At 43.8% G+C, this 26,193-nt stretch overlaps 1 protein-coding gene across 13 annotated transcripts in view; it reads left to right on the top strand.

Moving 5' to 3' along the window:
• adgrb2 (adhesion G protein-coupled receptor B2) overlaps positions 1-26,193 on the top strand; it is a 282,713-nt gene that overhangs the window by 201,091 nt on the left and 55,429 nt on the right. For all 13 annotated transcript variants that reach the window (XM_034294722.1, XM_034294727.1, XM_034294730.1 and 10 more), the window contains 6 exons: positions 2,600-2,726; positions 17,594-17,697; positions 18,138-18,240; positions 19,059-19,209; positions 21,438-21,507; positions 21,876-21,942. In XM_034294722.1, the coding sequence (XP_034150613.1) occupies positions 2,600-2,726; positions 17,594-17,697; positions 18,138-18,240; positions 19,059-19,209; positions 21,438-21,507; positions 21,876-21,942 (622 nt within the window). The remainder of the gene's footprint in view (positions 1-2,599; positions 2,727-17,593; positions 17,698-18,137; positions 18,241-19,058; positions 19,210-21,437; positions 21,508-21,875; positions 21,943-26,193) is intronic.

The raw sequence follows: 26,193 nt of genomic DNA on the forward strand, positions 1-26,193 counted from the left end.
CAAATTGTGGCTGTAGCACAGCGACAGTGACTGTAGTCCTACTCAGGGTGTCACTAACTGACTTGCGCGTCGCGCTCTAGCGATTCCAGTTGGCGTGTTGGATGCTAGCACGCTCAATCGTGGTTGGCCTGGGAATGTAGTCCCCCACCCAAACGTTTGTAGGGGCAAATGTTCCTGGTTTAACGGGCAGTTTCATAAGAAGCAGAATAGGTTGGGGTAATGTGCCTGTAAGGACACGTCTCAGCGTAACACAAGGACTAGTCACAAGTCTATTCTCTCCATGACCTAGTGAGAGTTGCTGTGAAGAGGTAAGGCCGTAATCGCAAATTGGATCTTGCAACAACAGCCTTTTGGTTATTAATAACGGGATATACCGTATGGATTTGTCTTCGTTCTATAGTACGTAGGGCACTAGTTATTCATAAGAAATATAAGTAGTTTATCAAAACATCTCAAGGTAATTAAGTTACAGTGACTAAAGTATTAATATGAGATTTAGGAGACAAACAGATAAACAATTCGGTTTGCAGGGGAAGAGGGCCAGCGGCCGATTATGACAAATCAGCAGTCTATGATGTGACTTCAATGGAAACTGGAAAACCTAAATTGGAAAATAAATGATTTTGGGGATTAAGAATTATTTTCATTATCACCATTGATAGACCATTTCTGAAAATGCAGTGTTATGAAAGTACACTTTTCTTTGTAAATATTAGTTGGTTTTGAGTAACCTTCTCTTGTTCTCTTGCACTCTAGTTCACAACAAAGGGCCTAAAAACATACATTTACTTCATTTTACCTACTTTTCTTTACAGTATAGCTTTTTTGCATCCATGGCCACTTCAAGTTCATCTGAAGCATTTCAATAGGATTGGATCTGGGCTTTGACTTGGCCATACCATAACCCTCCAATTTAATCCATCCTTTTATACTGTAGCTTTGTTTGTGTGTTATATAATCTTTGTCCTGTTGCTGTTTGGAGTTGGAATGAAAAGGGGGAAGTGATGCTACACACGGAGTTGTTACAGCTCCCAAACCCCAGTGAAAAATCCCTTTTAACACAGAATTAAATTTTGTTCCGATAGTGATAGATAAATCATACAAATAAACATGGTGAATTGTATATTCTCATGGAAAGACAAAGGTTTCACCAAAAGGAGAATACACAGTGTCATGAAACATTTCTAAAGTACCATTTACTTTCTTACACTAAATCCTCAGGTGATGGTTTTCTTGAAAAGGGGAACGATTTTTAATCCTTCTTGGCATTTACGGAAATGTCCTCTGATTTCAGCAGTCCTTTCATACAGTTTGTTTATTTGGGCCTCCATCCCCCCTGCTGTGAAAGCGGCATCCTGTCTCGGTGAGATTCTTTGAGGTGTAAAAATTGGAATATCTCGCCATTTTAATGGGCGGCCGATAATGCTGGCTGTTAATTCCAGACGCGGTGGGGGGGGTAGGTTCACTACAATGACTTGGTGCTGTCCTGTCTTTAATCCCTTCCCATGATGTGCCAAGGAAGCCAGGTCGATGAGTTTGGGAGAATTGTCAGACACCTACCAGACATTACACAGAAACGGGTCAATACACATACCAATGTGTAGCCATTGTGTCAGGTCTTACAACACTGCTCCAACTGTAGCATACTGTTAGTGTAAGGAGCACGTATGTCTGTCTCCGTAACAGCTCTATGAAGCCTCATGTCAATTTAATGACTTAGAAAGGTGGTGGGACCAGAAAACATGATTAAATAATGTTGATTGGTGGCCCTGAGACCGTATGCACTTAGTATCACTCCATAACAGCTCTTTGAATGTTAATATCACTGTCATAACGGTTTCAACTGGTGCAACAGACTTTCGTTCAGTCATTTGTAGTGACTAGAGTGTACTGTTAATGTGGGTCAATGGCTCTGGGACTGGTCATTAGGTCAGTTAGAACATGTTTCCATTGATCGACTTCCACATCACAAGTATACATCAAGGCATTTAAAACACATTACCAACAGAGGCCCAGGAGGCAGACCGTTATCTGACTGTAGAGGAGAGAAAAGGAACAAGAGAGACAGAAGATTTGACAGTGCAAAGAGAAAGAGGGGAATGGAATCAATCAGTCAAATTTATTTTAGTGTGTCCCTTTTAACTTCAGCGGTTGTCACAATGTGCTTTTACCAATACCCTCGCTGACACCCCAAAGAGCAAGCAAAACGAGTTAAGTGTGAGTGTTTGAGACAGAAGCCATTTTGAGGGGCAACTCGAGGAAGAGAAATAAATGTTAGGCCTTGTTACTGACAAGTAGATGTGTTTGGTGAACTAAACGATAGAAAGATAAATGGATGGAAGGACAAAGAGATGAATAGCTGGGAGTGTCCTTTGGGGTCTCTCCCTGTCAGAGGGGTCTCTACAGCCCCTCTGACAGCGTGGTGAAGAGGACACGGCTGATCCCGTCCACCCTGATGGAAAATCTCTCTCTCTCCATCTCTCATTTTCCTTTACAACTTTGTTGAGTGCTGTCTCTTGGCGAACTCCTGTGACTGTGTGTGTGTGGTGTGTGTGTGTGTGCATGTCACTCATTGTGTGTCCCCTCCCTCCCCCTCCAGGGAAGCTGGCACTGACAACTGGGACACAGAGGGCTGCCAAACACTCCCGTCTGCTGCGGTCCACACCAAATGCCTGTGCAGCAGGATCTCGACCTATGCCGTGCTAGCGCAGCAGCCTAAAGACCCGGTGAGCCGTGCACTACTTGGTATCGCTGGGGGTCACGGGGCCGGCGATGACTGGGGGCCACAGGGTCGGTGATGACTGGGGGCCACGGGGCCGGCGATGACTGGGGGCCACGGGGCTACGGGCCGGTGATGACTGGGGGCCACGGGGTCGGTGATGACTGGGGGCTACGGGGCCGGTGATGACTGGGGGCTACGGGGTCGGTGATGACTGGGGGCCACGGGGCTACGGGGTCGGTGATGACTGGGGGCCACGGGGCTACGGGGCCGGTGATGACTGGGGGCCACGGGGCCGGTGATGACTGGGGACCACGGGGTCGGTGATGACTGGGGGCTACGGGGCTACGGGGCCGGTGATGACTGGGGGCCACGGGGCCGGTGATGACTGGGGACCACGGGGTCGGTGATGACTGGGGGCTACGGGGCCGGTGATGACTGGGGGCCACGGGGCCGGTGATGACTGGGGACCACGGGGTCGGTGATGACTGGGGGCTACGGGGCTACGGGGCCGGTGATGACTGGGGACCACGGGGCCGGTGATGACTGGGGGGCACGGGGCTACGGGGCCGGTGATGACTGGGGGCCACGGGGCTACGGGGTCGGTGATGACTGGGGGCCACGGGGCTATGGGGCCGGTAATGACTGGGGGCCACGGGGCTACGGGGCCGGTGATGACTGGGGGCCACGGGGCTACGGGGCCGGTGATGACTGGGGGCCACGGGGCCGGTGATGACCGGGGGCCACGGGGCCACAAGGCTGGTGATGAATGGGGGCCACGGAGCTGGTGTTGACTGGGGGCCACGGGGCTACGATGCTGGTAATGACTGGGGCCAACCAGATGAAGTGTGACTGTGTCTGTGTGTGGATGTGCACAGGGTAGTGCTGGGATTGCTTTGATGATAATTATTAGCTGTTAATTAGCTAAGAACTGGAATTGAAATTGATTATCGGAATAAAAGGTTCGCTTAGAGTTCTTGAGAAAGGAGTCAAGTGACTGGATGAAGGCTGCTGTTTGACCTGATTGACTGTGTGAATGTGTCATTTTTGTCTTACAACTGAAAATATGCCGACAGTTTTAGTAGGACTTTTAGTAGTAGATTTTAAAGAAAGCTGGCTTGCCTGGTTGGTGTGTTACAGTCACTTCAACTGCTTTTTCAGTGTTATGATTGTGTCTGCCTAATGTGAGTACAGTGGTTGACTAAGTTAGAGTCTGCATACTGTATGTGTATGCAGTTTGTGTGTGTGTGTCTGTGTGTGTCACGCCTGTGCGCCATGTGCTTTTGCATGCATGTGTGTGCTTGTTGTTGCCTCCAGCGTTTGTAACTGCTAACTATAAATAGCAGCTTTGACGTGAGCAGAGCAGAGCAGGCTTTTAGCAGTCAGGGGTAATGTCTATCCTGTAGTGATTATTGTATTGACCCACTCTCCTTGTCGGAATTTGTCTCACCACTAATGGGCGATCTCTAAGCCCTAAATTAACTTGGAAGGGGGGTTCGAAAACCAGAGGGGGCTCCCCTAAAATGGCCGGCTTTTCACAGGTGAGCGCGTGATTAGAGGGCAATTTATTAATTATGTATTTTTATGTTTTACTGATACCGATCTATAGCAACACTGTGGATTGGTGCTGATTCCAGGAACACACAGAGGAATGCCAGTGAAAACTGGACTCCAATGGGAATACATGTTGTGTCAAACATGGAAAACTGGCCCTGGGGAAGAAGATTCATATCACTGACCCATAACCTCCTCCGTTCCTCCTGCTAGAGGGTCCCATCCCTGTGTACAGTCACCATCTCCTAACACCCTCCCATCTAGTGTCCAATCGTTACCCCACACGCTCTCCATACCGCTTTCCCCCCTCTCTGTTTCTCTCTCCGTCTCCCTCTCTCTGTCTTTTGCTCTCCCCTCACCCCTTCTCTCCCTCACGCTACCTGTATCTCTCTCCCCCATTTCCTTACCCTTCTTTCTGTTTGCTCTCGCTCTACATCAGTCCCTCCATATCTTTCTCCATCTCCTGTTCTCTCCTGTCTCCTGCTCCCCCTCTTATTTTTATTTTTTTCTATGTGTTGTGCTTTCTGTAGTTTTTCTTTCTGGTCTGAGTGGTGCTCCATTACCTAGATTGGTGTGTGTGCAGAGTAAACCTGTGTTGTGTTTTCAGTCACCATCACTGCCCTTATATTCTATGTCCACCTTCCCTAGTATTTTAGCCCTTGAAATACCAAAACTTTATTTCCTTCTACAGTAGAATGCTAACACCAACTAAATCGTTATTTTAGCGTGTGTGTGCGCCAGTGTGTGAGAGAGATTGTGCATTTCAACTTTGGCCTCTGTGAGGCTTTAATTCATAAGATAGATCTCCTTCAGCCACATGCTGTAATTGCTGTCAGGTGTGAAAGTAGTGTCTATCTATCCAGAAAGGTCAGAGACATTTTCAGTTCAGTGGTTTGGGGAGTTCCCTGTGTTCATTTGAGGTGCTGGGCTTTAATTTGACCCATCAGTTTTGTTCTTTTGGTTCTTTTTATTATTTTATTACTTCCGTCCTTAAAGTGTTCAAGTCCTTAAAGCATCAAACATTCCCAAGTGGAGGGAATAATAAGGCATTCCGGTCACAAGCGAAATGCCAGTCCCATTAGTAATAGGAAATATCCATGGTCATTCTAACCTAGAATCTGGATCTGTCTACCCCCATACTCTTCTATTTTCTCTCTGATCTCTCCCATTGAATAACATTGGCTCTTCTTTTTTTCCCCAGCATATGGTCGCCAGAGCAATAGGCAGGAATGCCTGGTGACATTTATGAATTGTGTTTTAGCGATATGTGTATCAGGGCCATTACACCATTTACCTAGCATACAGGCCCTGGAGGCAGGGGTTAAAGTTTATGATTCAGTGGCTAGGTATATCCCACCTCAGCAATTTATAGGTGTGTGTTAAAGAGTTATTTGTTTCAACTAACATTTAATAGTATCTTTTCTAACACTTTGACTCACTCAGCATTGCTCTGTTATAGTGAGAGGGATCTTCCAAATAAACACCAAGCATCCAGGCAGGGTGTGGGTGCTGGAGCACAGCTGAATATCGGCAGCCTATCTCCAACAGCTTATCCTGGGCCAGGGAGCGCCCGGCTGAGAGGGAGAGATTAACCACCATGTTTAATAGAAAAGGGAGGGAGGCATGAAGGGAGAGGGGCATGAAGGGAGAGAGTGGGAGGAGTGGGGGTGGAGCCGGAGGTTGTGTGGTACAGTGAGACCGGTGTTTTATGCATGTTGTGCAGTGAGACGGTGTGTGTGTATTTTGTCTGTCTTGTCTCTGGCTCCACTCGTTCCAGAATGATGTCTGTGCAGTGAGATATTCACAGTATGATGTCGATAAGAAGCCACAGAAATGTTGGAGTGAACGACAGATCTGCGCAGACCTTAGAGAAATGGAACAGGGAACAGGGAGGGGGGGACAGAGGTGGAGACAGGGAACAGGGAGGGGGGGACAGAGGTGGAGACAGGGAACTGGGAGGATGAGGACAGAGGTGGAGACAGGGAACAGGGAGGATGAGGACAGAGGTGGAGCCAGGGAACAGGGAGGATGGGGACAGAGGTGGAGACAGGGAACAGGGAGGGGGGGACAGAGGTGGAGACAGGGAACAGGGAGGATGGGGACAGAGGTGGAGACAGGGAACAGGGAGGATGGGGACAGAGGTGGAGACAGGGAACAGGGAGGATGAGGACAGAGGTGGAGACAGGTAACAGGGAGGATGGGGACAGAGTTGGAGACAGGGAACAGGGAGGGGGGGACAGAGGTGGAGCCAGGGAACAGGGAGGATGGGGTCAGAGGTGGAGCCAGGGAACAGGGAGGATGGGGTCAGAGGTGGAGCCAGGGAACAGTGGTGTAGTGAAAAGACACGGATTAGAGAAGGAAAAAGAAGGCATCAGGAGGAAACACTGTCCGCGGGTCCTTCCGGACGTGTGAAGGACAGATGCATAGAAATGTCTGGTTTCAGTGTGTATGTGCACGCACGCACGCACCCCAGCGCTCTGTCATGAAACCTCAAGGCAGTTTAACACACAATACAGATCCCCAGATACTGTGGGAAACATACACACCCATATATACACACACACACACATACACTCACAAGTAACTGACTGCCCTGCATGTTAAGTGTCTGAAGGAGACAGTCTGAAGGACAAACACTCTCCTCTGGGAATCTGTGTGTGTGTGTGTGTGTGTGTGTTTTTGGACTCGTGTGTTTGTGTGTGTGTGTGTGTGTGTGTGTGTGTGCTGGTCTGTGTGTGTGTGTGTGTGTGTGTGTGGGGGGGGGTGCTGGTCTTTGTGTGTGTGTGTGGGTGGGTGCTTGTCTGTGTGTGTGTGTGTGTGTGTGTGCACATTTGCCAAGTGATTTTTCTGTCTCACATCAGTGTTTGATGTTTGTCCAGGGGGAAGTATGAACCTCTGAACAGGGATTGTAATGAACGACACACAGAAGAATAGAAGGCTACTGCAGGGCTAGTTAAGGACAAGGTTAGGGATGTGCGTAGTAATTGTGAAGGGATAATGTTTGAGTCAGGGTTAATGTTAGGGATTAAAAGATGTGTATGTTATTGTGAAGGGATAATGTTTGAATCAGTGTTAAGGTTAGGGATGAAGATGTGTGGATTATTTGTGAAGGGGATAATGTTTGAATCAGGGTTAATGTTAGGGATGAAGATGTGTGTATTATTTGTGAAGGGGATAATGTTTGAATCAGGGTTGAGGTTAGGGATGAAGATGTGTGTATTATTTGTGAAGAGAAAAGGTTTGAGTCAGGGTTAACAAGTCCCATTAACACTCCTGGGTTTTCTGATTCCTGAGTTTACTAAGGAATCCAAGAACACAGGAGCGTTAAATGGGAATTCGCTTCAATATGTGCTGATTCTATTCAACTTCCATATTGTGTGAAATAGCAGCCTTTGACAAGTTGTATTGCTATGTTAGCTTTGTTAATATATGGCTTGCTTGACCTCTATATGTGTTTTCAAGCCACAATGGGTCATCGTGTCCATTAGCAGCTATGTTTTTTTCTTGTTCATACCAGGTCAGTGTGTTGTTCTCTATTGTCTAACCTTTGATGCTGAGGCGTGTTTGAGGCAGGTGTCTGGTATATCAGGTCACGTCTGCTTTATTTCTAGACAGGTGGTGTTCTCTATGATGTCACTACCTGATTTGTGATGTATTTTATTACATGTTGATTACAACTTGGTCTTCAGCGCCAGCTGTGTACCTGAAACAGAGACCCCAATGTTCATTTTAACGCCCCGAAGTGGTTCATTAACAGTGTGCTTTAAAGACATTTAATAAAATCCTTATGATCTCATTGGTGCAGCACTCCCCATCGCCAGCAAGTGCTGGCTGTCTGGCCCAACGCCCGGAGCTGCTGTACATGAGCAGTAGTAGCTAACTGAAAAGCTTGTTTGGGACAATATGTATTTAAGTGTTGTGACCAATTATATAATATATATTATATTAAATATTTTTGTTTTGTGACACACACACACACACACAGTACCTTTTATTTCTGTCTGTTTCAACACATAATATAAGTTTGACCAACTATGAATAATAACACTTTTGGAGCAATTATATTAATGTATGTGCATACGTTATTTTCAGGTTTAGGCATTATGGGTTAGAATTAGAGATAAGGTTATGCACTAAGTTAAGTTTGGGTTAAAGTTAAGGTTAAGGTTAAGATTAGGAAACAGTGATTATTTTAGGGTTATCTGCTCCCCGGAAGGATAGAAATACAAGTGTGTGTGTTTGTGTGTGTGTGTTTGTGTGTGTCTGTGTGAAATAGAATAGCAATGAAAGGAGAAATTAACTTTTTGGTCCACCAGCCTCTGTGGCAGGTAGATAAAAAATCTATCAGCCACTCAGATTTTTTATCAGCCCAAATGTTTTTTCTCTAATTACACCTTGAAACAAATATTGGATTAGTGTGCTGTGTAATGTCTCTCAAATATTAAATGGATTCCCAGTTAGAAGTAATGAGATATATTGCTCAATTTCCATTAACATTTGGGACCAGAGCCTTTGAACGAAAATATCACAGATGAGACAAATATGTTCAGCTACCACTGGTAGGAGGCTGGTCTGATAATTTAACAACTTGCATTGTGTCTGCTGGAGTATATCTTCCCTGTAACACCTTCTAGCATGAATCTGACTAGTGTAGTAATCTGACATCTTTGCTCGCAGTTTAAACCGAAACTAACGTTGAAAAACTACCCAAGCATGTGAAACAAACAATGTAAACAGCCAAGAAACATGAAGACTAAGTCTCATTTAAGGAGATTAACATTGTCTCGTACAGGGCTTCTAAAAATGAATCTTTCATTGCTCCACTTCCAGACAGTCTACAGTGCGCCGACTGTTGCTGCCTCAGTCAGAAGAGACGCATTCCATCTATGAAAGTGAATAGCAGAATGCCACTTAACCACAATTTTAACTTGGAACCACAATAGTATCTTTTGTCTGTGCTCGAAATCGCATTAGTCACACGAAGGGGTGTCGACGGCCACGCCTCTGAAAATCTCCATCCCTGGTAGGGAAATGCAACTCCTTCAGCCTTGTGTGGATGTTGTATTGATTGTTTGCAAAGGCTTCTCTCTCCAAGTTTTCTGTGGGAAGCAGCTGAATAAACTAATCCCACTCAGCGTTGGCATGAAAACAGACTACCCATGGAGTGCTGTTAACTTGGTCCTGGATACACTGGTGGCTGTAATGTCTGCCGGGGTGACCCGAGCCATATGCAGCCACCTAACCCAGGACAGGATTGTGCTGATGACATTCAGATCTCCTCCAGAGGGGCTCTTGTTATCAAAGACATGCTCTCTTGCTCCGATTACTTTTTGAAACGGCTGGGCTGGAGGTGAGAGACGCGGAAGAGGGAATTGCTGGTAAAATGAAAGCACAGATAAGCCCCCAACATTTACAGTAATTAATAAATGAATCAGATTGTACTCTTCAAAAGCCAGCTTGGACTTACTTCATTCACAACGGGTTGAGGGGCTTGGCTGTTAGCATGGGACCAGGCTTGCTTTGGTGCACGTTTCACCTCTGCTTGTAGTCATGCAGCTAGAGGCTGCAAGACAGGTGTCCTTAGCAGAGACAACATCTGCTTGCCAGTGTGAATATCTAACGAAAGGTCCTGAGCGAAATGAACACAAGACATGTGCAAATAGTGAAAACGTGGAGGTGCTCGAAACGCGCACCACACATCCTTCCTGTGACGAATAGGGGTTTGCGCGTCCCCGAATGTAGAGGGGATTGACACTGTGTCCAGACTGACCCACCTGAGGAGCGCACTGACCGTGACAATGCAACAGCCTGGTGTTAGCCAAGGCGCTAGCCAGAGCCTCTTTCCCACTCAGCTTGTGGAGGTCCCACTCGCCAAAAACACGAGTCCCTCATTTGCCGCCGGCCTTGGGGTTCCATCGAATTCGCCAGAGCACGGTGCCCTTTGCAGCCCGGCTGGAGTGGAACAGATGGTCATGGATTGACTGCCTCTGATCCTGGCTTCCGTTGCGCTGGATGGAGCATCTTGTCCAACGTGGCATTCCTTTGTGTCACAATGATGCAGTTCTTGAGGGCCTTCTCTTCTTCACCATTAGGCTGATGTCACAGGTGTCAGCACAATTATCACGTGGCCCTCTGGTGTCAATGCAAACCCTGGTCCGTTTTGTGATCAAAGTCGCATGCAGGGAAGTCTGCTGCCTATGTCGTAAATGGTTGCAAAATGATCTTTGTATAGTTATCATTATGGAACAATTGTACATTTTAGTTTAATACGAATGGTCCCATGTAATGCCAACGTTAGGTCCAAAGTGAGGTGCTCTTTCTGGAGGGGGTTTACTCCTTCTACATGGACCAGGTGGCTAAGTAAGAACACATACCAATGGACACATACAGACACACAAAGACACTGATAAAAGCAGATACATTTAGAGAAGCCTAGAGAGTAAAGGTTATGTGTAGGACAGACAGAGATTATAGTGAAACGGAGTGAGAGAGATGTAGTAAGATAGAGGGTGACAGAGAGAGAGACTCAGAGATAGAGGGGGCTATGGGTAGAAACAGTATGAGATAGAGGGGTCAGTGGGTAGAGAGAGTATGAGATAGAGGGGGAAATGCGTAGCGAGAGTATAAGATAGAGGGGGCAGTGGGTAGAGGGAGTACAGTATGAGATAGAGGGGGCAGTGGGTAGAGGGAATACAGTATGAGATAGTGGAGGCAGTGGGTAGAGAGAGTATGAAATAGAGGGGGCAGTGGGTAGAGAGATGTAGTAAGATAGAGGAGGGAGTGGGTAGAGAGAGTATGATAGTGAGGGGGCAGTGGGTAGAGGGAGTATGAGATAGAGGGGGCAGTGGGTAGAGGGAGTACAGTATGAGATAGAGGGAGTAGTGGGTAGAGGGAGTACAGTATGAGATAGAGGGGACAGTGGGTAGAGGGAGTACAGTATGAGATAGAGGGGGCAGTGGGTAGAGAGAGTATGAGATAGAGGGGGCAGTGGGTAAAGAGAGTATGAGATAGAGGGGGCAGTGGGTAGAGAGAGTATGAGATAGAGGGGGCAGAGGATAGAGAGAGTACCGTGTTCAGTGAGACATAAGTAGGTTAAACTTCCTGAGTTGAAAATAGCTACAGTAGTTTTCTACATCAGCTCATGCACACATACACACTCACACACAGACACACAAACCTGATGTTATACGTGCAAGTTGAAAGTAGTGATCAGCATCCCTTCAGAGCCAAGGAGTCGGGAAGCCGAGAGCACGGACAGTCCAGGGCTCCCGCTTTAATACACACATTCAATACCCAGACAGCACAAATTCACCACTCGTTCCCACACAGTATTTACCCTGAGGCTACCTTGGCGCCCATATCCCCAATCCTTTCCTGTAAATAGACATGGCAGATATATGGAGTAATCCCAGGGTGTTTTGTTTGAGAGTCCGTGGGTGTGTTTGCACGTGTCAATGCATGTGGGCCTGTGCATGTTCGTGCAATAGCTTGGCCATCATATAAACTCAGCTGCAAACCCATTTCACTGTCTTTGACCTGCCACACAACATAGAAATTCAACATCTCTTTCTACCTTTTCTTTATTCTGCTCCCTGGTTTCCTTCCCTCCCTTGTAATTCATTTTCCCTTTGTAAAAGAGAGTTCTGAACTCCCCCGATGCCTTCTCTTTTTTTCCCTTTTCTCTCTCTCTCATTTTCTGTCGGTCTTCCTCCCTCTCGCGTTCTCTCTCCTCCTCTCTCTCGTTTAATTTGATATCCCCGTTCTGTGTCTTGTTGAAGTTGGTGTTTAGTTCTCTCTCATCCACAATAATAGAGACCATTGAGACCGTATGTCGTTCATAGTCAAGTGAAAATCACAACGCTTTAATAGAAGCAGTTGTGTGTCTGTGTGTGTGTGTGTGTGTGTGTGTGTGTGTGTCTTTATAAAATGATAGACATAGCTGATGATGGGCAGGTTGGACACTCTGGGGGGTAAATTAAGGTAAAGTGTGACTGGGAATTAGAAGTGGACCTTTAGCCCATCAGGGACTCCACAGGAATGAGAAGACACGTCATTGAATTACTGGTAGAGAGGTCTGAAATAAATTAATTAACCTTGTGTGTAGATCAGATAGGATTAAATAGATTCACCTAATCATTATGGCTTCATATATCCGCTTAGAGCTGGGATCCTTTTTTTAACAATAACAATGCTGACCCTCCATAATATGAAAGTGTTTGCCGTGTTTTGTGGTGCTAGAGTAAATCAAGCTAACGTTTTGGGTTCAGATGTTGTATATTCGAGTAGCTATAGCTATAGGTGTATATTTAAAACATAAGATAATGTCCACAAATACATTGTGGTTCCAACAATCCTTCTTTGTTTTAGCTTTTAGTGGTACTCTTAAAGTGGACAACAATTCTATATTACAGATTTTTTGCGGTCAGACAGCCTTTGTTATTTGCTCTCTTATTTATTCACGTTTTTAGTAATCTTCTATTTCATGTATGTAAACTCTGTTTTCTCAAAATCCCACCTAGTCTATCAAGAGATATGTTTGAGCCAACTATGTTCTACCCCTAACTAATTGGTAACTCTAATGTTGGTGATGATTATGAAATTAGCAGCCTTTTATATCTATCTAAGGTGTTTTTTGAATCAGTGAGTAGTGTATCATAAGTTTAACCGTCATGTTTACTATTTTTGGATAACTGAAGACATAATTTAAGACATTTTTGTCAGAAGAGGTAGCTGGCTAGGGCTGGCCCTAGACTTTTGGGGGCCCTAAGCTAAATTTGATTTGGGGGCGCCCCTTATTGGTCTGGGGCTCACTAGTAGACTGGGACCCCCTAGAGCCCGGGGGCCCTGAGTGACCACCTATGTTGCGTGTACCCAGGGCCAGCCCTGTAGCTAGCTAACCTATCTAGCTACTATAGATAATATATGCCGATAATTACATAAGCTTCTCTGGTTAATGTCTGTCAGAGTCTGTATACCTGGGTCTGGAAGTGACCTTTGACTTCTGAACCTACAGTAGACCTTGTGTTTCACTGCACACGTGACTACCATGCACATTGAGCAATGCAATACTCTGATACAGTGATTTCTTGAATTCATACCCAAGTGATATTTTCGATTTTTCCTATATTCATATTCCTATACTTCACAGAAAGTTGCTTTTTAACATACCTGACTAAAATAAATTGAAAGAATATTGAAAGATATTTTATTCATACTTTCAATCAATCATAATCATATTGAGTTTGATTTTCAAATGACCCTTGGTAATAAAAACGTTGTATAGCATAAAAACTGGAAAAAACAACATACAATTCATCATATTTGAAATGGTTCATCTGAATATGAGAGTTTAACTGTGCAGGTTTAAAAAAATATATACTCTGATTCACTATCAACAATCTGATCTAATTTCAGGTCCTTCTGCAACGTGTTCCAAGATGATGCGTCAGGAAAGCTAATAGCACCCTGACCAGGCAGCTCTGGCATTAAGGACATGATATACAATACAGTTTTGAGATCTCAGATGGTAGTGTGCGTGACTGTGAATAAAGTGGCTGAGTATTTTGGCAGCTGCCCTATGATAGACTTATAGGCAGAAGAGGAAAATACCAGTGTGTATGTAACATGACATTTCCTTTCCAGTAATTCATAGCCATCCACACTTTTTATGCTTGGTTAAGATGAGTAAAAAAGTCTTGTAATTATATTGTTGTTGATTTTTTAGCTTGATCTGATTGGAAGAAACAAGGTGAAAATGATCAACTAAAAGTGTTACATCTAAGAGGTGTATCTTGCTGTTGCATGTTTAAAGATTACCTGAGTCAGTGGGAACTCTTAAGTGGCAGTCTTTATTTTTCTTTTCACTAGCGTATAAGTATGAGGTTACAGACATGGCAAATGTATTCATCTATTACAGTACATGGAGAAGGTCAAAGAGAACACATAGTCGGTGAGAAAAGGTTGTAATACTTCCTTTTGATTTTATTACAGCACTCAGTCTTTTGGGGTTAGGGTCTGTTAGCATAGCACATCTTGATGTGGCAATATTTGCAACTATTCTTTGCAAAAGCGCTCAAAATCTGTCAGATTGTGAGGACATCTCCTGTGCACAGCCCACTTCAGATCCCCTCGCAGATGTTCAGTTGGATTCAGGTCTGAGCTCCAAAACTTTTATATTCTTCTGGTGAAGTCATGCTTTTGTGGATTTGGATGTGTGCTTTGGGTCGTTGTCATGCTGAAAGGTGAACATCCTCTTCATCTTCAGCTTTCTAACGGACGGATGAAGGTTTTGTGCCAAAATTGCCTGGTATTTGGAACTTAATTCCCTCTACCCTGACTAATGCCCCAGTTCCAGCTGAAGAAAAAACAGCCCCAATGCATGATGCTGCCACCACCATGCTTTACTGTGGGTATGGTGTTCTTTGGGTGATGTGCATTGTGGTTTTTGCACCAAACATACCTTTTGGAATTGTGTCCAAAATGTTCAACCTTGGTTTCATCAGGCCATAACACATTTTCCCACATGCTTTTGGGAGACTTGATGTTTGTTTTTGCAAACTTCAGCCGGGCTTGGATGTTTTTCTTTGTAAGAAAATGCTTCCGTCTTGCCACCCTACCCCATAGCCCATTCATATGAAGAATACGGAGATTGTTGTCACATGTAGCACACAGCCAGTACTTGCCATACATTCCTGCAGTTCCTTTAATGTTGCTGTAGGCCTCTTGGAAGCCTCCCTGACCAGTTTTCTTCTCGTCTTTTCATCAATTTGGGAGGGACGTCCAGTTCTTGGTAATGTCTGTGCTGTGTCATATTTTCTCCACTTGATGATGACTGTCTTCACGGTGTTCCATGGTATATCTAATGCTGTGGAAATTATTTAATACCCTTCTCCTTTCAACAATGAGATCCCTCTGATGCTTTGGAAATGTGATTTTGAATGTGATTGGTTAATTCTGAACACAGCCACATCCCAAGTTATAAGAGGATGTGCACACATATGCAACCAGGTTATTGTAAGGTTTTTATTTTTCATTTTTCCCTGAAGATGTCAGTTGGTTTTTCAATTGAATTGTTCACAATATAGGTCACATTAAATGTGACTTATGACTTTCACATCACAAAAACCTGGCATTTTAACAGGGGTGTGTAGAATTTTTATATCCACTGTATATGTGTACATATACAAGAATAACTTCCAGTAAAGCTCTAATTACATTTAAGTGCACAAGGCCTTCAAGTATGTGTTCATTTTGCTGCTTATTACACCTTTTCCCAATATGAAACTGTCCAATAATTATCCCCTATATAAAGTTCAGTCTCTCAGCTTTATTTGAGGGTATTCACTTCCAAATTGGAGGAAGGGTTTAGGAATTACAGGTCTTTAATTTGTTACCCCCTCTTTTTCAAGGGACTAAAAGTAATTTATTCAAAAGCTGTTTCATGGACATGTGTGGGCTATTTCTTTGTTATTTCTTAATCAATTAAGCAAGTACAAGGTCTGGAGTTGATTCCAGGTGTGGCATTTGCATTTGGAAGCAGATCCTGTGAATTCACAACATGCAGTCAAAGGAGTTCCCAATGCAAGTGAAACAAAAATGAATATCCATCAGAGAGATGGAACATTTGGAGTGGCTAAATAAACAGTTTGGTACATTCTGAGAAATGTACACGCTGGTGAGCTATGCAACACAAAAAGGACTGGGTGTCCACGGAAGACAACTGTGGTGGATGATCATAGGATCCTTTCCATGATAAAGAAAAACACCCTCACAACATCCAGCCAGTTGAAGAACTCTCTACAGGAGGTAGGCATATCATTATCCAAGTCTACCTTAAAGAGAAGACTTCACAAGAGCAAATACAGAGGGTTCACCACATGGTGCAAACCATTCATAAGCCTCAAGAATAGAAAGATCAGATTAGAACATCTAGGAAAGCCAGCCCAGTTCCGGAACAGCATTTTTTGCACAGATGAAACTAAGATCATTGTGTACCAGAATGATAGGAAGTGAAAAGTATGGAGAGGGCTTGGAATGGCTCAAGATCTGAAGCATATGCCATCACACTGCCTCCACCGTGTTTTACAGATGTTGTAAAACACGGTGGAGGCAGCGTGATGGCATGGGCATGCATGGCTTCCAGTGGCACTGGGTCACTAATGTTTATTAATGATGTGACAGAAGCTGCTTGATGAATTCTGAAGTGTAAATCAGCCAAAATCAATGAATTTGATTGGATTCTGCTTTACATATGGACCGTTTCTTAAGGTAAAGAAGTGTAATCTTCTGCAATGGCCAAATCAATCACCTGATCTCTACCCAACCGAGCATGCATTTCACTTGCTGAAGGCAAAACTTTAGGCAGACAGACCCAGGAACACACAACCCCTGAAGACTGCTACAGTAAAGGCCTGGAAAAGCATCACAAAGGAGGAAACCCATCATTTGGTGATGTCCCTGTGTTCCAGACTTTTTTTTTATGATTATATTAATTTGTCCCCTGACATAAGGGGACTGTGCAGGAAAATGGTTGCAATTCCTAAACGTTTCATATAATATCTTTGTTCAACCCATTGAATTAAAGCTGAAAGTCTGCACTTGACAATTCTATCTCAGTTGTTTCATTTCAAATCCATTGTGGTGGCGTATAGAGCAATATTATGAAAATGGTGTCAGTGTCCAAATATTTCTGGCCCTAACTGTATATGCATATCAAAGGGCATAGTGAAAAACAGTGTTTAATTGTTGAAGTTACTGCATGCATGGATTACATCCTCGATAACAGAAATAAAGGAAACTTTGTCTATACCTTAATAAATTGCACATAAAAAAATGTTGTCGTACCTGTAGTAAATATGTCAGATATACCAAGGATTCCAGCCAATCAGCATTCAGGCCTCAAACCTCCCTGTTCATAATCCACATTGAACAATATATGGACAATAGATTACTTTGAAGGAATCAGAAAAGCCAGCAACCTGTGCAGACTTTAACTTAAGACTGAGCTTTCCAAATCGAACCCTATACCTTTTTACATGGCACTGCATTTTGATGGCTCTGGTCCAAAGTAGTGCAATTTGCTTTAGAGACTAGGCTGACATGTGAGAACGTAGACAGAATGAAAACGTAGACAGGTTCAGAGAAAATCGTCCGCATGTCGGGTGAGACAAGTTAATGATCTTTGACTCTGTGTATTAGGGCCAGAGACCTAAGGCCACCCAATGAATTAACCTTCTATTTTTGTCTCTCATCTCACTCTCATCTCTCCGCTTTCCATCTCCTCCACATTTCTCCCTTCTCTTCCTGTTTCTCTCTCTTCAGGAAATGGGTCCATCCAGTTTGCCTTCCGTGCCCCTCATGGTGGGTTGTGGGGTCTCCTGCACCGCTCTGCTCATCCTACTGCTCATCTATGCTGCCTTCTGGAGGTGAACACGCCCACGTGCACACGCGCACTTAATCACTGTCTGTATTTGGGCTGTAACCTACCAGTGGGGTGTTTATGCGGAGGGCACAGCTTTCGAGCAGAGATTAACAGGAAGAAAACCCCTAGGTTTGCCTGACAGTGGCACAGTCCACGCCAAAACTCCAATTAGGGGTAATGGAAAACAAATGGGAGATGACAAAGCCAGACTCAGACGGGGGGATTAAGTGTTAGAGAGAGGGAGGTGTGGGGGTGACTGGCATCTGTGGCAGAGGGGAACGGGAAGAGGCTGGCACCATTAATCTAACAGTAGGCCCATCCAGAGCAGATGGCAAACCAGCGCAATCATCACATGACTAAGTCAATCCAACCTCATCTCCAAAACAGTTCTCCCTTTTCCCTTAATGTCCTTCTTCCTCTTCTTCCTTTGCCGTTGTCTCTCAGGTATATTCGGTCGGAGAGGTCTATCATCTTGGTGAATTTCTGTCTATCCATCCTGGCCTCCAACATGTTGATACTGGTCGGACAGTCTCAGACTCTGGGCAAGGTGAGAAAACACACATTATATAAACTAAGAACCTGGGAGCAATCTCGCGGGGAGCGAACGTTCCATTATTCACCTTGTCAATTCAGGGGACTTGATTTAGCAACCTTTCCGTCGCTGGTGAGATGCCCTGTCCTCTTGGCTACCATGCTGCCTCAACAGGTTGAGTGAATGTTGTGCAAATGTCAACCTATTTTTCCAAGTGGGTAGCAAAGTATTTGGCAGAAGGGCGGGGTGAATGGAGGAAGACAGAAGAGAAAGTAGGTGGTAAACAGTTTCATCGGGTTATAAAGCGACTTTAGCAGCACATGGAGAGAAAGATGGTAACAGAGAGGGAGTAAAGTAATATGTAATATATTACATGTTGCTTATTTTCCTTTCTCTTTTTTTTCTCTCTAGTCCTGTATGCTCCTTTCCATCCCTGTGCATTGAGTTTATGAATGTTTATTCTGTATGATCGGAGGGACAGATGTCTCTCCCTACGTGGTCAGACATTTGGCTAATTGAAGCTCTTCTTATAGGCATTGTGCACATGTTCTCTGGAAAACAAGGTGGCACCCATTGTCGATGACTAAGCTATGCCCACCTGTCTGTACACGGTCATGGCGTATCGAAGTTTAATATCTGGTACTTTGCAACAGTGTACTCTCTATTTAGGAGGTAGCATTTTAATTAAATTTTTTCGCAGGGTTGAATCTTTCTGGTGTGACATTGTTTTTGTTTTGTTTCCTTATGATTTGGTTGGGTCTTATTGTCTTGCACTCCCTCTCTCTCTCTCTCGCTCGCTCTGTCTCTCGTCCTCTCTCTTTCTCACTCTGTAGGGCCTATGTACTGTGACTGCAGCATTTCTGCATTTCTTCTTCCTGGCATCGTTCTGCTGGGTGCTGACCGAAGCATGGCAGTCTTACCTGGCAGTTATTGGCAAGATGAGGACGCGCCTCATACGTAAAAGGTTCCTGTGCCTGGGCTGGGGTAGGTACACACACACACACACACACACACACAGATAAACCAACACACAGTCTCGCAGTTACTATTTCAGTCATGCAGGGTCCTCATGCTATAATATAGATGTAGATTCACATGCCTTTCACATGTCCTATACCACAACATGCCTGTCCTATACCACAACATGTTTGTCCTATACCACAACCTAATATCTGTTCTATACCACAACCTGATTTGTGTTCTATACCACAACCTGATATATATTCTATACCACAACCTAACGTCTGTTTTATACCACAACCTAATATCTGTTCTATACTCCAACCTGATATCTGTCCTATACCACAACTTAATACCTGTTCTATACCACAGCATAACATAAGTTCTATATCACAACCTAATGTCTGTTCTATACCACAACCTAATGCCTGTCCTATACCATAACCTCAACCTACTATCTGTTCTATACCACAACCTACTATCTGTTCTATACCACAACCTAATATCTGTTCTATACCAAAACCTAATGCCTGTCCAATACCACAACCTCAACCTACTATCTGTTCTATACCACAACCTAATATCTGTTTTATACCAAAACATAATGCCTGTTCTATACCACAACCTACTATATGTCTTTTACCACAACCTAATGTCTTGCTAGAGGCAAAATGATAACAAATGCCATTAGATAACATCTTCCTGACAGAGGTAACATCCAGGGAAAGAGAACCTAGCAATTACCTGCCTTGCTTCCATTCATCCCTTTACCTAGCTTTCCTCATCCATCCTCCGGTCTGATCCATTAAGTCACAGATGCCCTTAGCTGATACAGGTTAACTCACAAATGACACACTATTCCCTCTTCAGTGAACTTTATTAAGTCCTGTTCCCAATTTGGTGCACTACATTTGACTATAATTTAGTGCCCTCCTTTTATCTAGTGGGTTCGTTGGGTTCTTGAGAAAACTACTACACTAAAGATAGAATAGGGTACAGTTTGGGAAACAGCCATAGCAACGAACGCTGGCATGTCAACCTGACCGCCACACACAGATTTGATGGCTGACAGATTGACTCAACATTAAACAAGGAAATGGTGGAGGGATGGGGAGTGGGGGGAGGTACAGTAAGAACATTTCGTGAGGGATATGTCCCTAGCTGTTTGCAATTTTCCAATGAATTCTGATTAAAATCAGTCACCATGGTAACGACAGGCGGTGTAGAGGAGTTAGTGTGAGCGCGTGTGTGTGTGTTGGTGTTTGGAAGGGCATCTTACTTTGTCAAGTTAGCACCCCACCCAGCCACACCACATCTCTTTTGTTAATGTGGGATTTTCTAATTGCATTTGCTGGCATAATCACAGCTTTGTTAATTACATGAATATTTCAGAGCCAAGCTCATTAAGGGCCCAGCATCTTTCTGTCACAAACATAAACACACTCACTCACACACGCACGCACGCATGCCCACACATACACACACTTCATACACACCTTCTCTTCACGCTCTTGCTATCTCACTCGTGCGTGCATGCGCAAGCTCAAAGAGAGCCGAATGGACGGACAATTAATTTCACGACTTAATGACCCCAGACAAATGCACGCGCGCTGACAGACCGCGCAGCAGCCCAAGGAAGTCCACTACAGAGGATCCTCTTATAGTTAAACTGCAGCCGACACTCAGGGACCTCTCAGAGTACACAAACCCAGCCCGGTGTCAGCCATACTACAGTCATTTCTCCCGCCTCAGGCAGAACAATTTTTCATGAACCAATGGCTCTATGTCCAGCTGCATTTTAGTCGACAGTGGCATATTATGTTTGAGTCGAAGGTCCATGTCGCCGTTATAAAGTAACACATTGTGCTGATGTATTGCCAAGAGCAATGGCTCCCAAACCTCTCCCGGGGGTACCCACAGCTATCACACGGTTTTGTTGGAGCCTTGAATTAGCTAACCTGAATCAACTAGTCAAGTGCCTGATAATTAGTTGACTAGTTCATTCAGGTGAGCTTGCTCTTATATACATCTAGTACAGAATACGTCTGATATATATCTAGAATACATCTAATACACGGAATGGATGAGGGTCCCTGTTAGAGGTTTGAGAACCACTGGTTAAGAGGCTACATCTCTTCTGAGGAATGCTTTTTTTCTCTCCCTCCTTTGACCTTCTCTCCATGTACTTCTCTTTTTTCTCTCTTTCTCTCCCTTTCTCTCTTCTCGCTGTCCCTCCCCCTTCCCTCTTGCAGGTCTCCCAGCCCTCGTTGTAGCTGTGTCCGTAGGTTTCACTAGAGCCAGAGGTTATGGTACACCCAGCTAGTGAGTACAGACTTTCACTTTTAACCTGTAACCATTTACTTAAGATGTCAGTGATGTCATTACTTGATACCCAACAATGTTTTTCGTAGCGCTCATGTATTTTGTAGTGAACGTTGCTCTATCTCTTAAGCACTCTCACATTCGGAGAAATATATATATATATTTTTCTTTTTTTCTTTTTATTTAATTGCCAGTGGGTCTTTTTTCTTTGGAAGTCTTTCGAACCCCTGAAGAGACATAATGGAGTGACTCCTCCCAGGGACTAGTCATTTAAACAGACTAAAATGCATTTTACAGAACACAGCTTTATGTACAACAGATGTTAATGACTTTTTTTTTTTTTTTTTTTTCCTTCTCTGCTGCTTCAGTTGTTGGCTGTCCCTGGAAGGTGGGCTTCTATATGCCTTTGTCGGACCTGCCGCCGTCATTGTGCTGGTGGGTCCTCTTCTTCATCCCTGTTGACATCGATCAGTCTGCCTGTCCCTACTCTAAACCTAGTCATTTGGAATTCCTGTGATTTAGATCGGATGGTGGTTAGGACAACGCGGTATTTGGATGCGCCCAGAGGATAGACGTAGCTACTTACCATTCCATTTCACTTTCGGACTTACGCATCTCAGGGACCGCAGGAAATTATAATTCAACCAAATAATGAAATGTGTTTATTTATTTGGCATTAGGCGTTCCTTTAAGCATACCCCGTGCCAAACGACAGTAGGAAAACATTCACTGACAAACCAAGCTGCCGCTAGCCAATTCTACACACCCCACTGACAACACTATGTTAGGGGCTGCTATTTATTTACCCTAATTTATTATGTCGGCTGGAACCATTCTTCAATTATTATTATTATTTATTTTTTTATCAGCATTGCTGGGAAGCATGAGTTTATGTATTTAGATACTCAGTTTTCCTGCTGTGCGCTTGTTGTTATCATTATTATGTTTATTAATAATAATAACAGTATTAATAGTATTCACGCTCTCATAGTTCTTGTTAGAAAGGCATTATTAAAAAGCTGTAGCACCAGGGAACAAGAAACGGCGCACCAGAGCTCCAAATGCCTATGTGGCTTTCTTAATGAAGTATCTCCTGTGCTGTACGGTGGCTTGTAGGATTAGTGACTGTTGCCAATCCCTGTGTCAATACGCAACTTGTTAATATACCCAGATAAACACGGACACTATATTACAGTGGTGTATGTCTTTGTACGTGTGCGACGATGTGTGTTTGCATGAGCAACATAAAGCTTAGACCACTTGTTTACGGTGAGTGTGTGCCTTCCCCTAGCCTGTGCTCGTCCCCAGTCCCTTCATGTTGTGTTTGGAGAACTACATCAAAACAAACACATTTAATTGAGATGGGGTGCATCGGAGTATTGCAAGACTCCCTCAGGATGAACTTCTAATTATTATGAAACATAATTCATCTTGCCTTCTGCCAATGATGGGTCTGGAGACCACCGTCTCCCCCAGGCAATGAGGCTGGATGGAGAGACCCAGGTTAACACTAGAAAGGTAAAATTAAAATGTCTCTGCCTCCATCCTTGATTTCCCTGAAATTAGGTTGTTTACATTTTCCAGGTGTCCCGCTTGGCACGTGTCAGTAATAGCCTCGCAACAAAGCTACCTCGTTGTGACTGAGAATCCTGGTTGTAGCGTATTGACGATGTGCTTGTGACAATGGAAATTGGCCTAGCGATATACAGACCGGGTGGTGTTGGTGTCAGACAAAGTCTTCCTTATCTTGTCGTGCTCTTGCAAGTTCTTGTAAGGTCAGCAGTCTGTAAACTCAACCGTTGTGATTGGCCAGTGAATGTGTTTTCCTCCACGTGTCACAATCCATTATAAACAGTTGTGTTCCTGTAGCCGTACCTCAGGGTCTGTAGCCCTCTAGAATGTTGGTTCCTTAAGGTTCAACGGGAGTCAATGTACCTGCATTTTTTTTTCTTCTAGCTAGCAAACAGTAGTAGATTTTTTTTTAAATTCCAGCCTGATATGTGACATGATCAAAATCGACAGAGGTAGGTAGGAATTGATTTTCAGGCCAATAAAGTATATTTTTAGAATGTACATTTGCATAGAATGTTGCATGGGTAATTCCTATAAATTATTTTCTACAAACGATACACAAAAATCTCTGGATAAAAAGGGAAGCTTTTGTAATATTGGCACTCTCATTTAAACTATTAGCATTGAATTTTGATTATACCTGTATACTGAACAATTCCAGACATAGCAATGTTTTAGAATATTTGATTAGTTCATTTAACCATTTTTATGCTGCATAGGCACTAAAGAAATCAAGCATTTTCATTCTAAGACTGGGTTGACGTTCGTGGCCCATTTGTTCTGTCTCATGCACTTCCGTGCATTACATTCTAGCAAGAGCATGCAGGCATAAAAAAATGCTTATGCTTCAGGCTGTGATATTGTTTGACTCAAATTAGCTCCTCATGAGTAAGAACAAGGCCTGCCCTTTTTAGGGTTAAAGTGTAGTGTAATGAAAAATGTCTGTTGTGGAAGAGTTGATGTGTATTCGATGTCTGACCAGAACAAGTCTCCAACAGCCCGCCTATGATGTTAACCAGGTGTCCTGCATCACATTTGCTTCTCTAAAGATCTGGAACACCAGTTGTGGGCCATCAGCCCCGACCCTCCTAAATTCACCAGGAGAGGTGTGAAACTTTGAGTAATTGTAATGTAACAAAATGTATGATATTGTGGACATGTATCTGTAGTGTTTGGATTTCCCTTTTCCCTATAAAGGCATGAGTTGTCTGAAATTATTTAGGCTACTGTACGGGTTATGGATCATACTTTACAAGAATTGTAGAACATTTGTCCGTGTTGCATGGCTGACAACAACAGACAGCAACGCCCAACCCATTCTGTAATTTTCCATTGGTTAAGTGGGACAATTCCTTTCCTTTCTGTTCATTGTGTTTGCCAAGGTAAAGCAATCTTTAGGATTATTTAACGGAGTGCTTTAGATATGCCTGTTCTAAGGATAAATAGTCATATCTCAAACATCTTTTATTATTATTTGAGTTTGTTCTTGTTAAAGTGACCTCCCAGCACATTGTGTTGTAGTGCTACTGTTAACGGCATCCGTGCTATAGCATTTGAGCTAAAGTGTGTTTTAGACAGTTATGGTATTGTAGGTAGATTTGGATATGATTAGTGAGGACGTTGAATACAGCTGGTATGTAACTGTTTGGAATTGTGGCTTTATTTCCTGATTGGAATAAATGACTTTTTTTTGCTTTAGTTATTTCAGTGGAGTCATTGGGAACCTATATCCACACTTCTGTTCGTAGTGCTGCTGGTAATTACACACATATAATTAAGTCTAAGCGACCAGACTTGTCATCCCTGAGTCCCTGAGTCTAAACCGTCTGGGTAGGCCCAGGAATACATGCCATTTAAATGCTAGCCTCGTGACGTAAAGGGTTAGCTACCTTTACTAGGTACTACCTACATATTATGGTCACTTACGATCATGTATATTTACAAACAATGTGGAGTCAGATTATCAGTATATTTATTTGTCACAAAGGTTATATTCCCTTCCACTCATTTTCCTAGAAGTCCACTCGGTAACAATCCAAATGGTCACTTTCAGTCACCTTTCTTCAGTCACCTTACTACCAATAGAAAATATTGCATTTATGATTAAATATTAGTATGTGATTGGTGCAGTACAAGTGGATACGCTGGAAGGCATGAATGATGATTAAATGTTGCATTAAAGTGAAACAAGGGACAGCGTAAACAAAGCATATATATATATATTCAATAGATCTATTGGAGTAGGGAGACATACAGGCATCAAATAGGCTGATGTCCATGAGTATTGATTGCTTTTCTGAGCAGCGGCGTCGTTAGGCCTGGGCGTCCGGGGCTATAGCCAAATTGACCCCCACAAAAAATAAAAAATAAATAGCCCCTGATCTATTAATCTATAAGTCCGATCGCGCATTATGACAGTGTAGACATGTAGGCCGCTAGCATGTACATTGAGATTTTCCGCATGTACATTAAAAACACTGTAATTTCTGTTCCGGGTGGGGGGGGTTGGCTAAGCCCTGAATGTATTGTGATCCTAGCGACGCCACTGTTTCTGAGTATTTGTACAATGTTACAGTGGACATTTCTTTTCTCTGGCTAACTGTAAGCGTAGTCCAAAACGTACCGAGACAGTAGGGATTGTAGCCTAATTGGGTGGGGCAGGGTTAGGGTCAGGTGAGAGAGAGAAAAAGAGAATGAGTGAAGAAAAGAGGGAGTGAGTGGGAGTGAAAGAATGGGCGAGGGAGGGAAATTGATGATGTGGGGAGGGGAGCAGAGGGATGGTGAAGGAGAGTAAAGGAGAAGCACGTTAAAGGAGGGTGAAAGAGGAAATGGGATCAGGATTAAGGGAGACATGTCACTGGCATGGACAATCTCAGTGGGTCATGGATGTAACAGCTGTGAGGAGGCTTAGTTAATACCTTCTGTGGTAAAGGGGGCAGGGTCAGGGCACTGGGGGTGGGGGGTCGGGAGCAATCCAATAAGATCTGACAGTGTCACATTGATTTGTGCTGTCATTAGGTTGTCTTATATCTATGTGTTGATGGTAGAGATGAAAAAACAATCTCATATGTTAACGTATGGGATTGTATGTGGCTTGGGAATTTGAGTATTTGG

This window comes from Esox lucius, chromosome 10, assembly GCF_011004845.1.
Source record: "Esox lucius isolate fEsoLuc1 chromosome 10, fEsoLuc1.pri, whole genome shotgun sequence".
Lineage (NCBI taxonomy): Eukaryota > Metazoa > Chordata > Actinopteri > Esociformes > Esocidae > Esox > Esox lucius.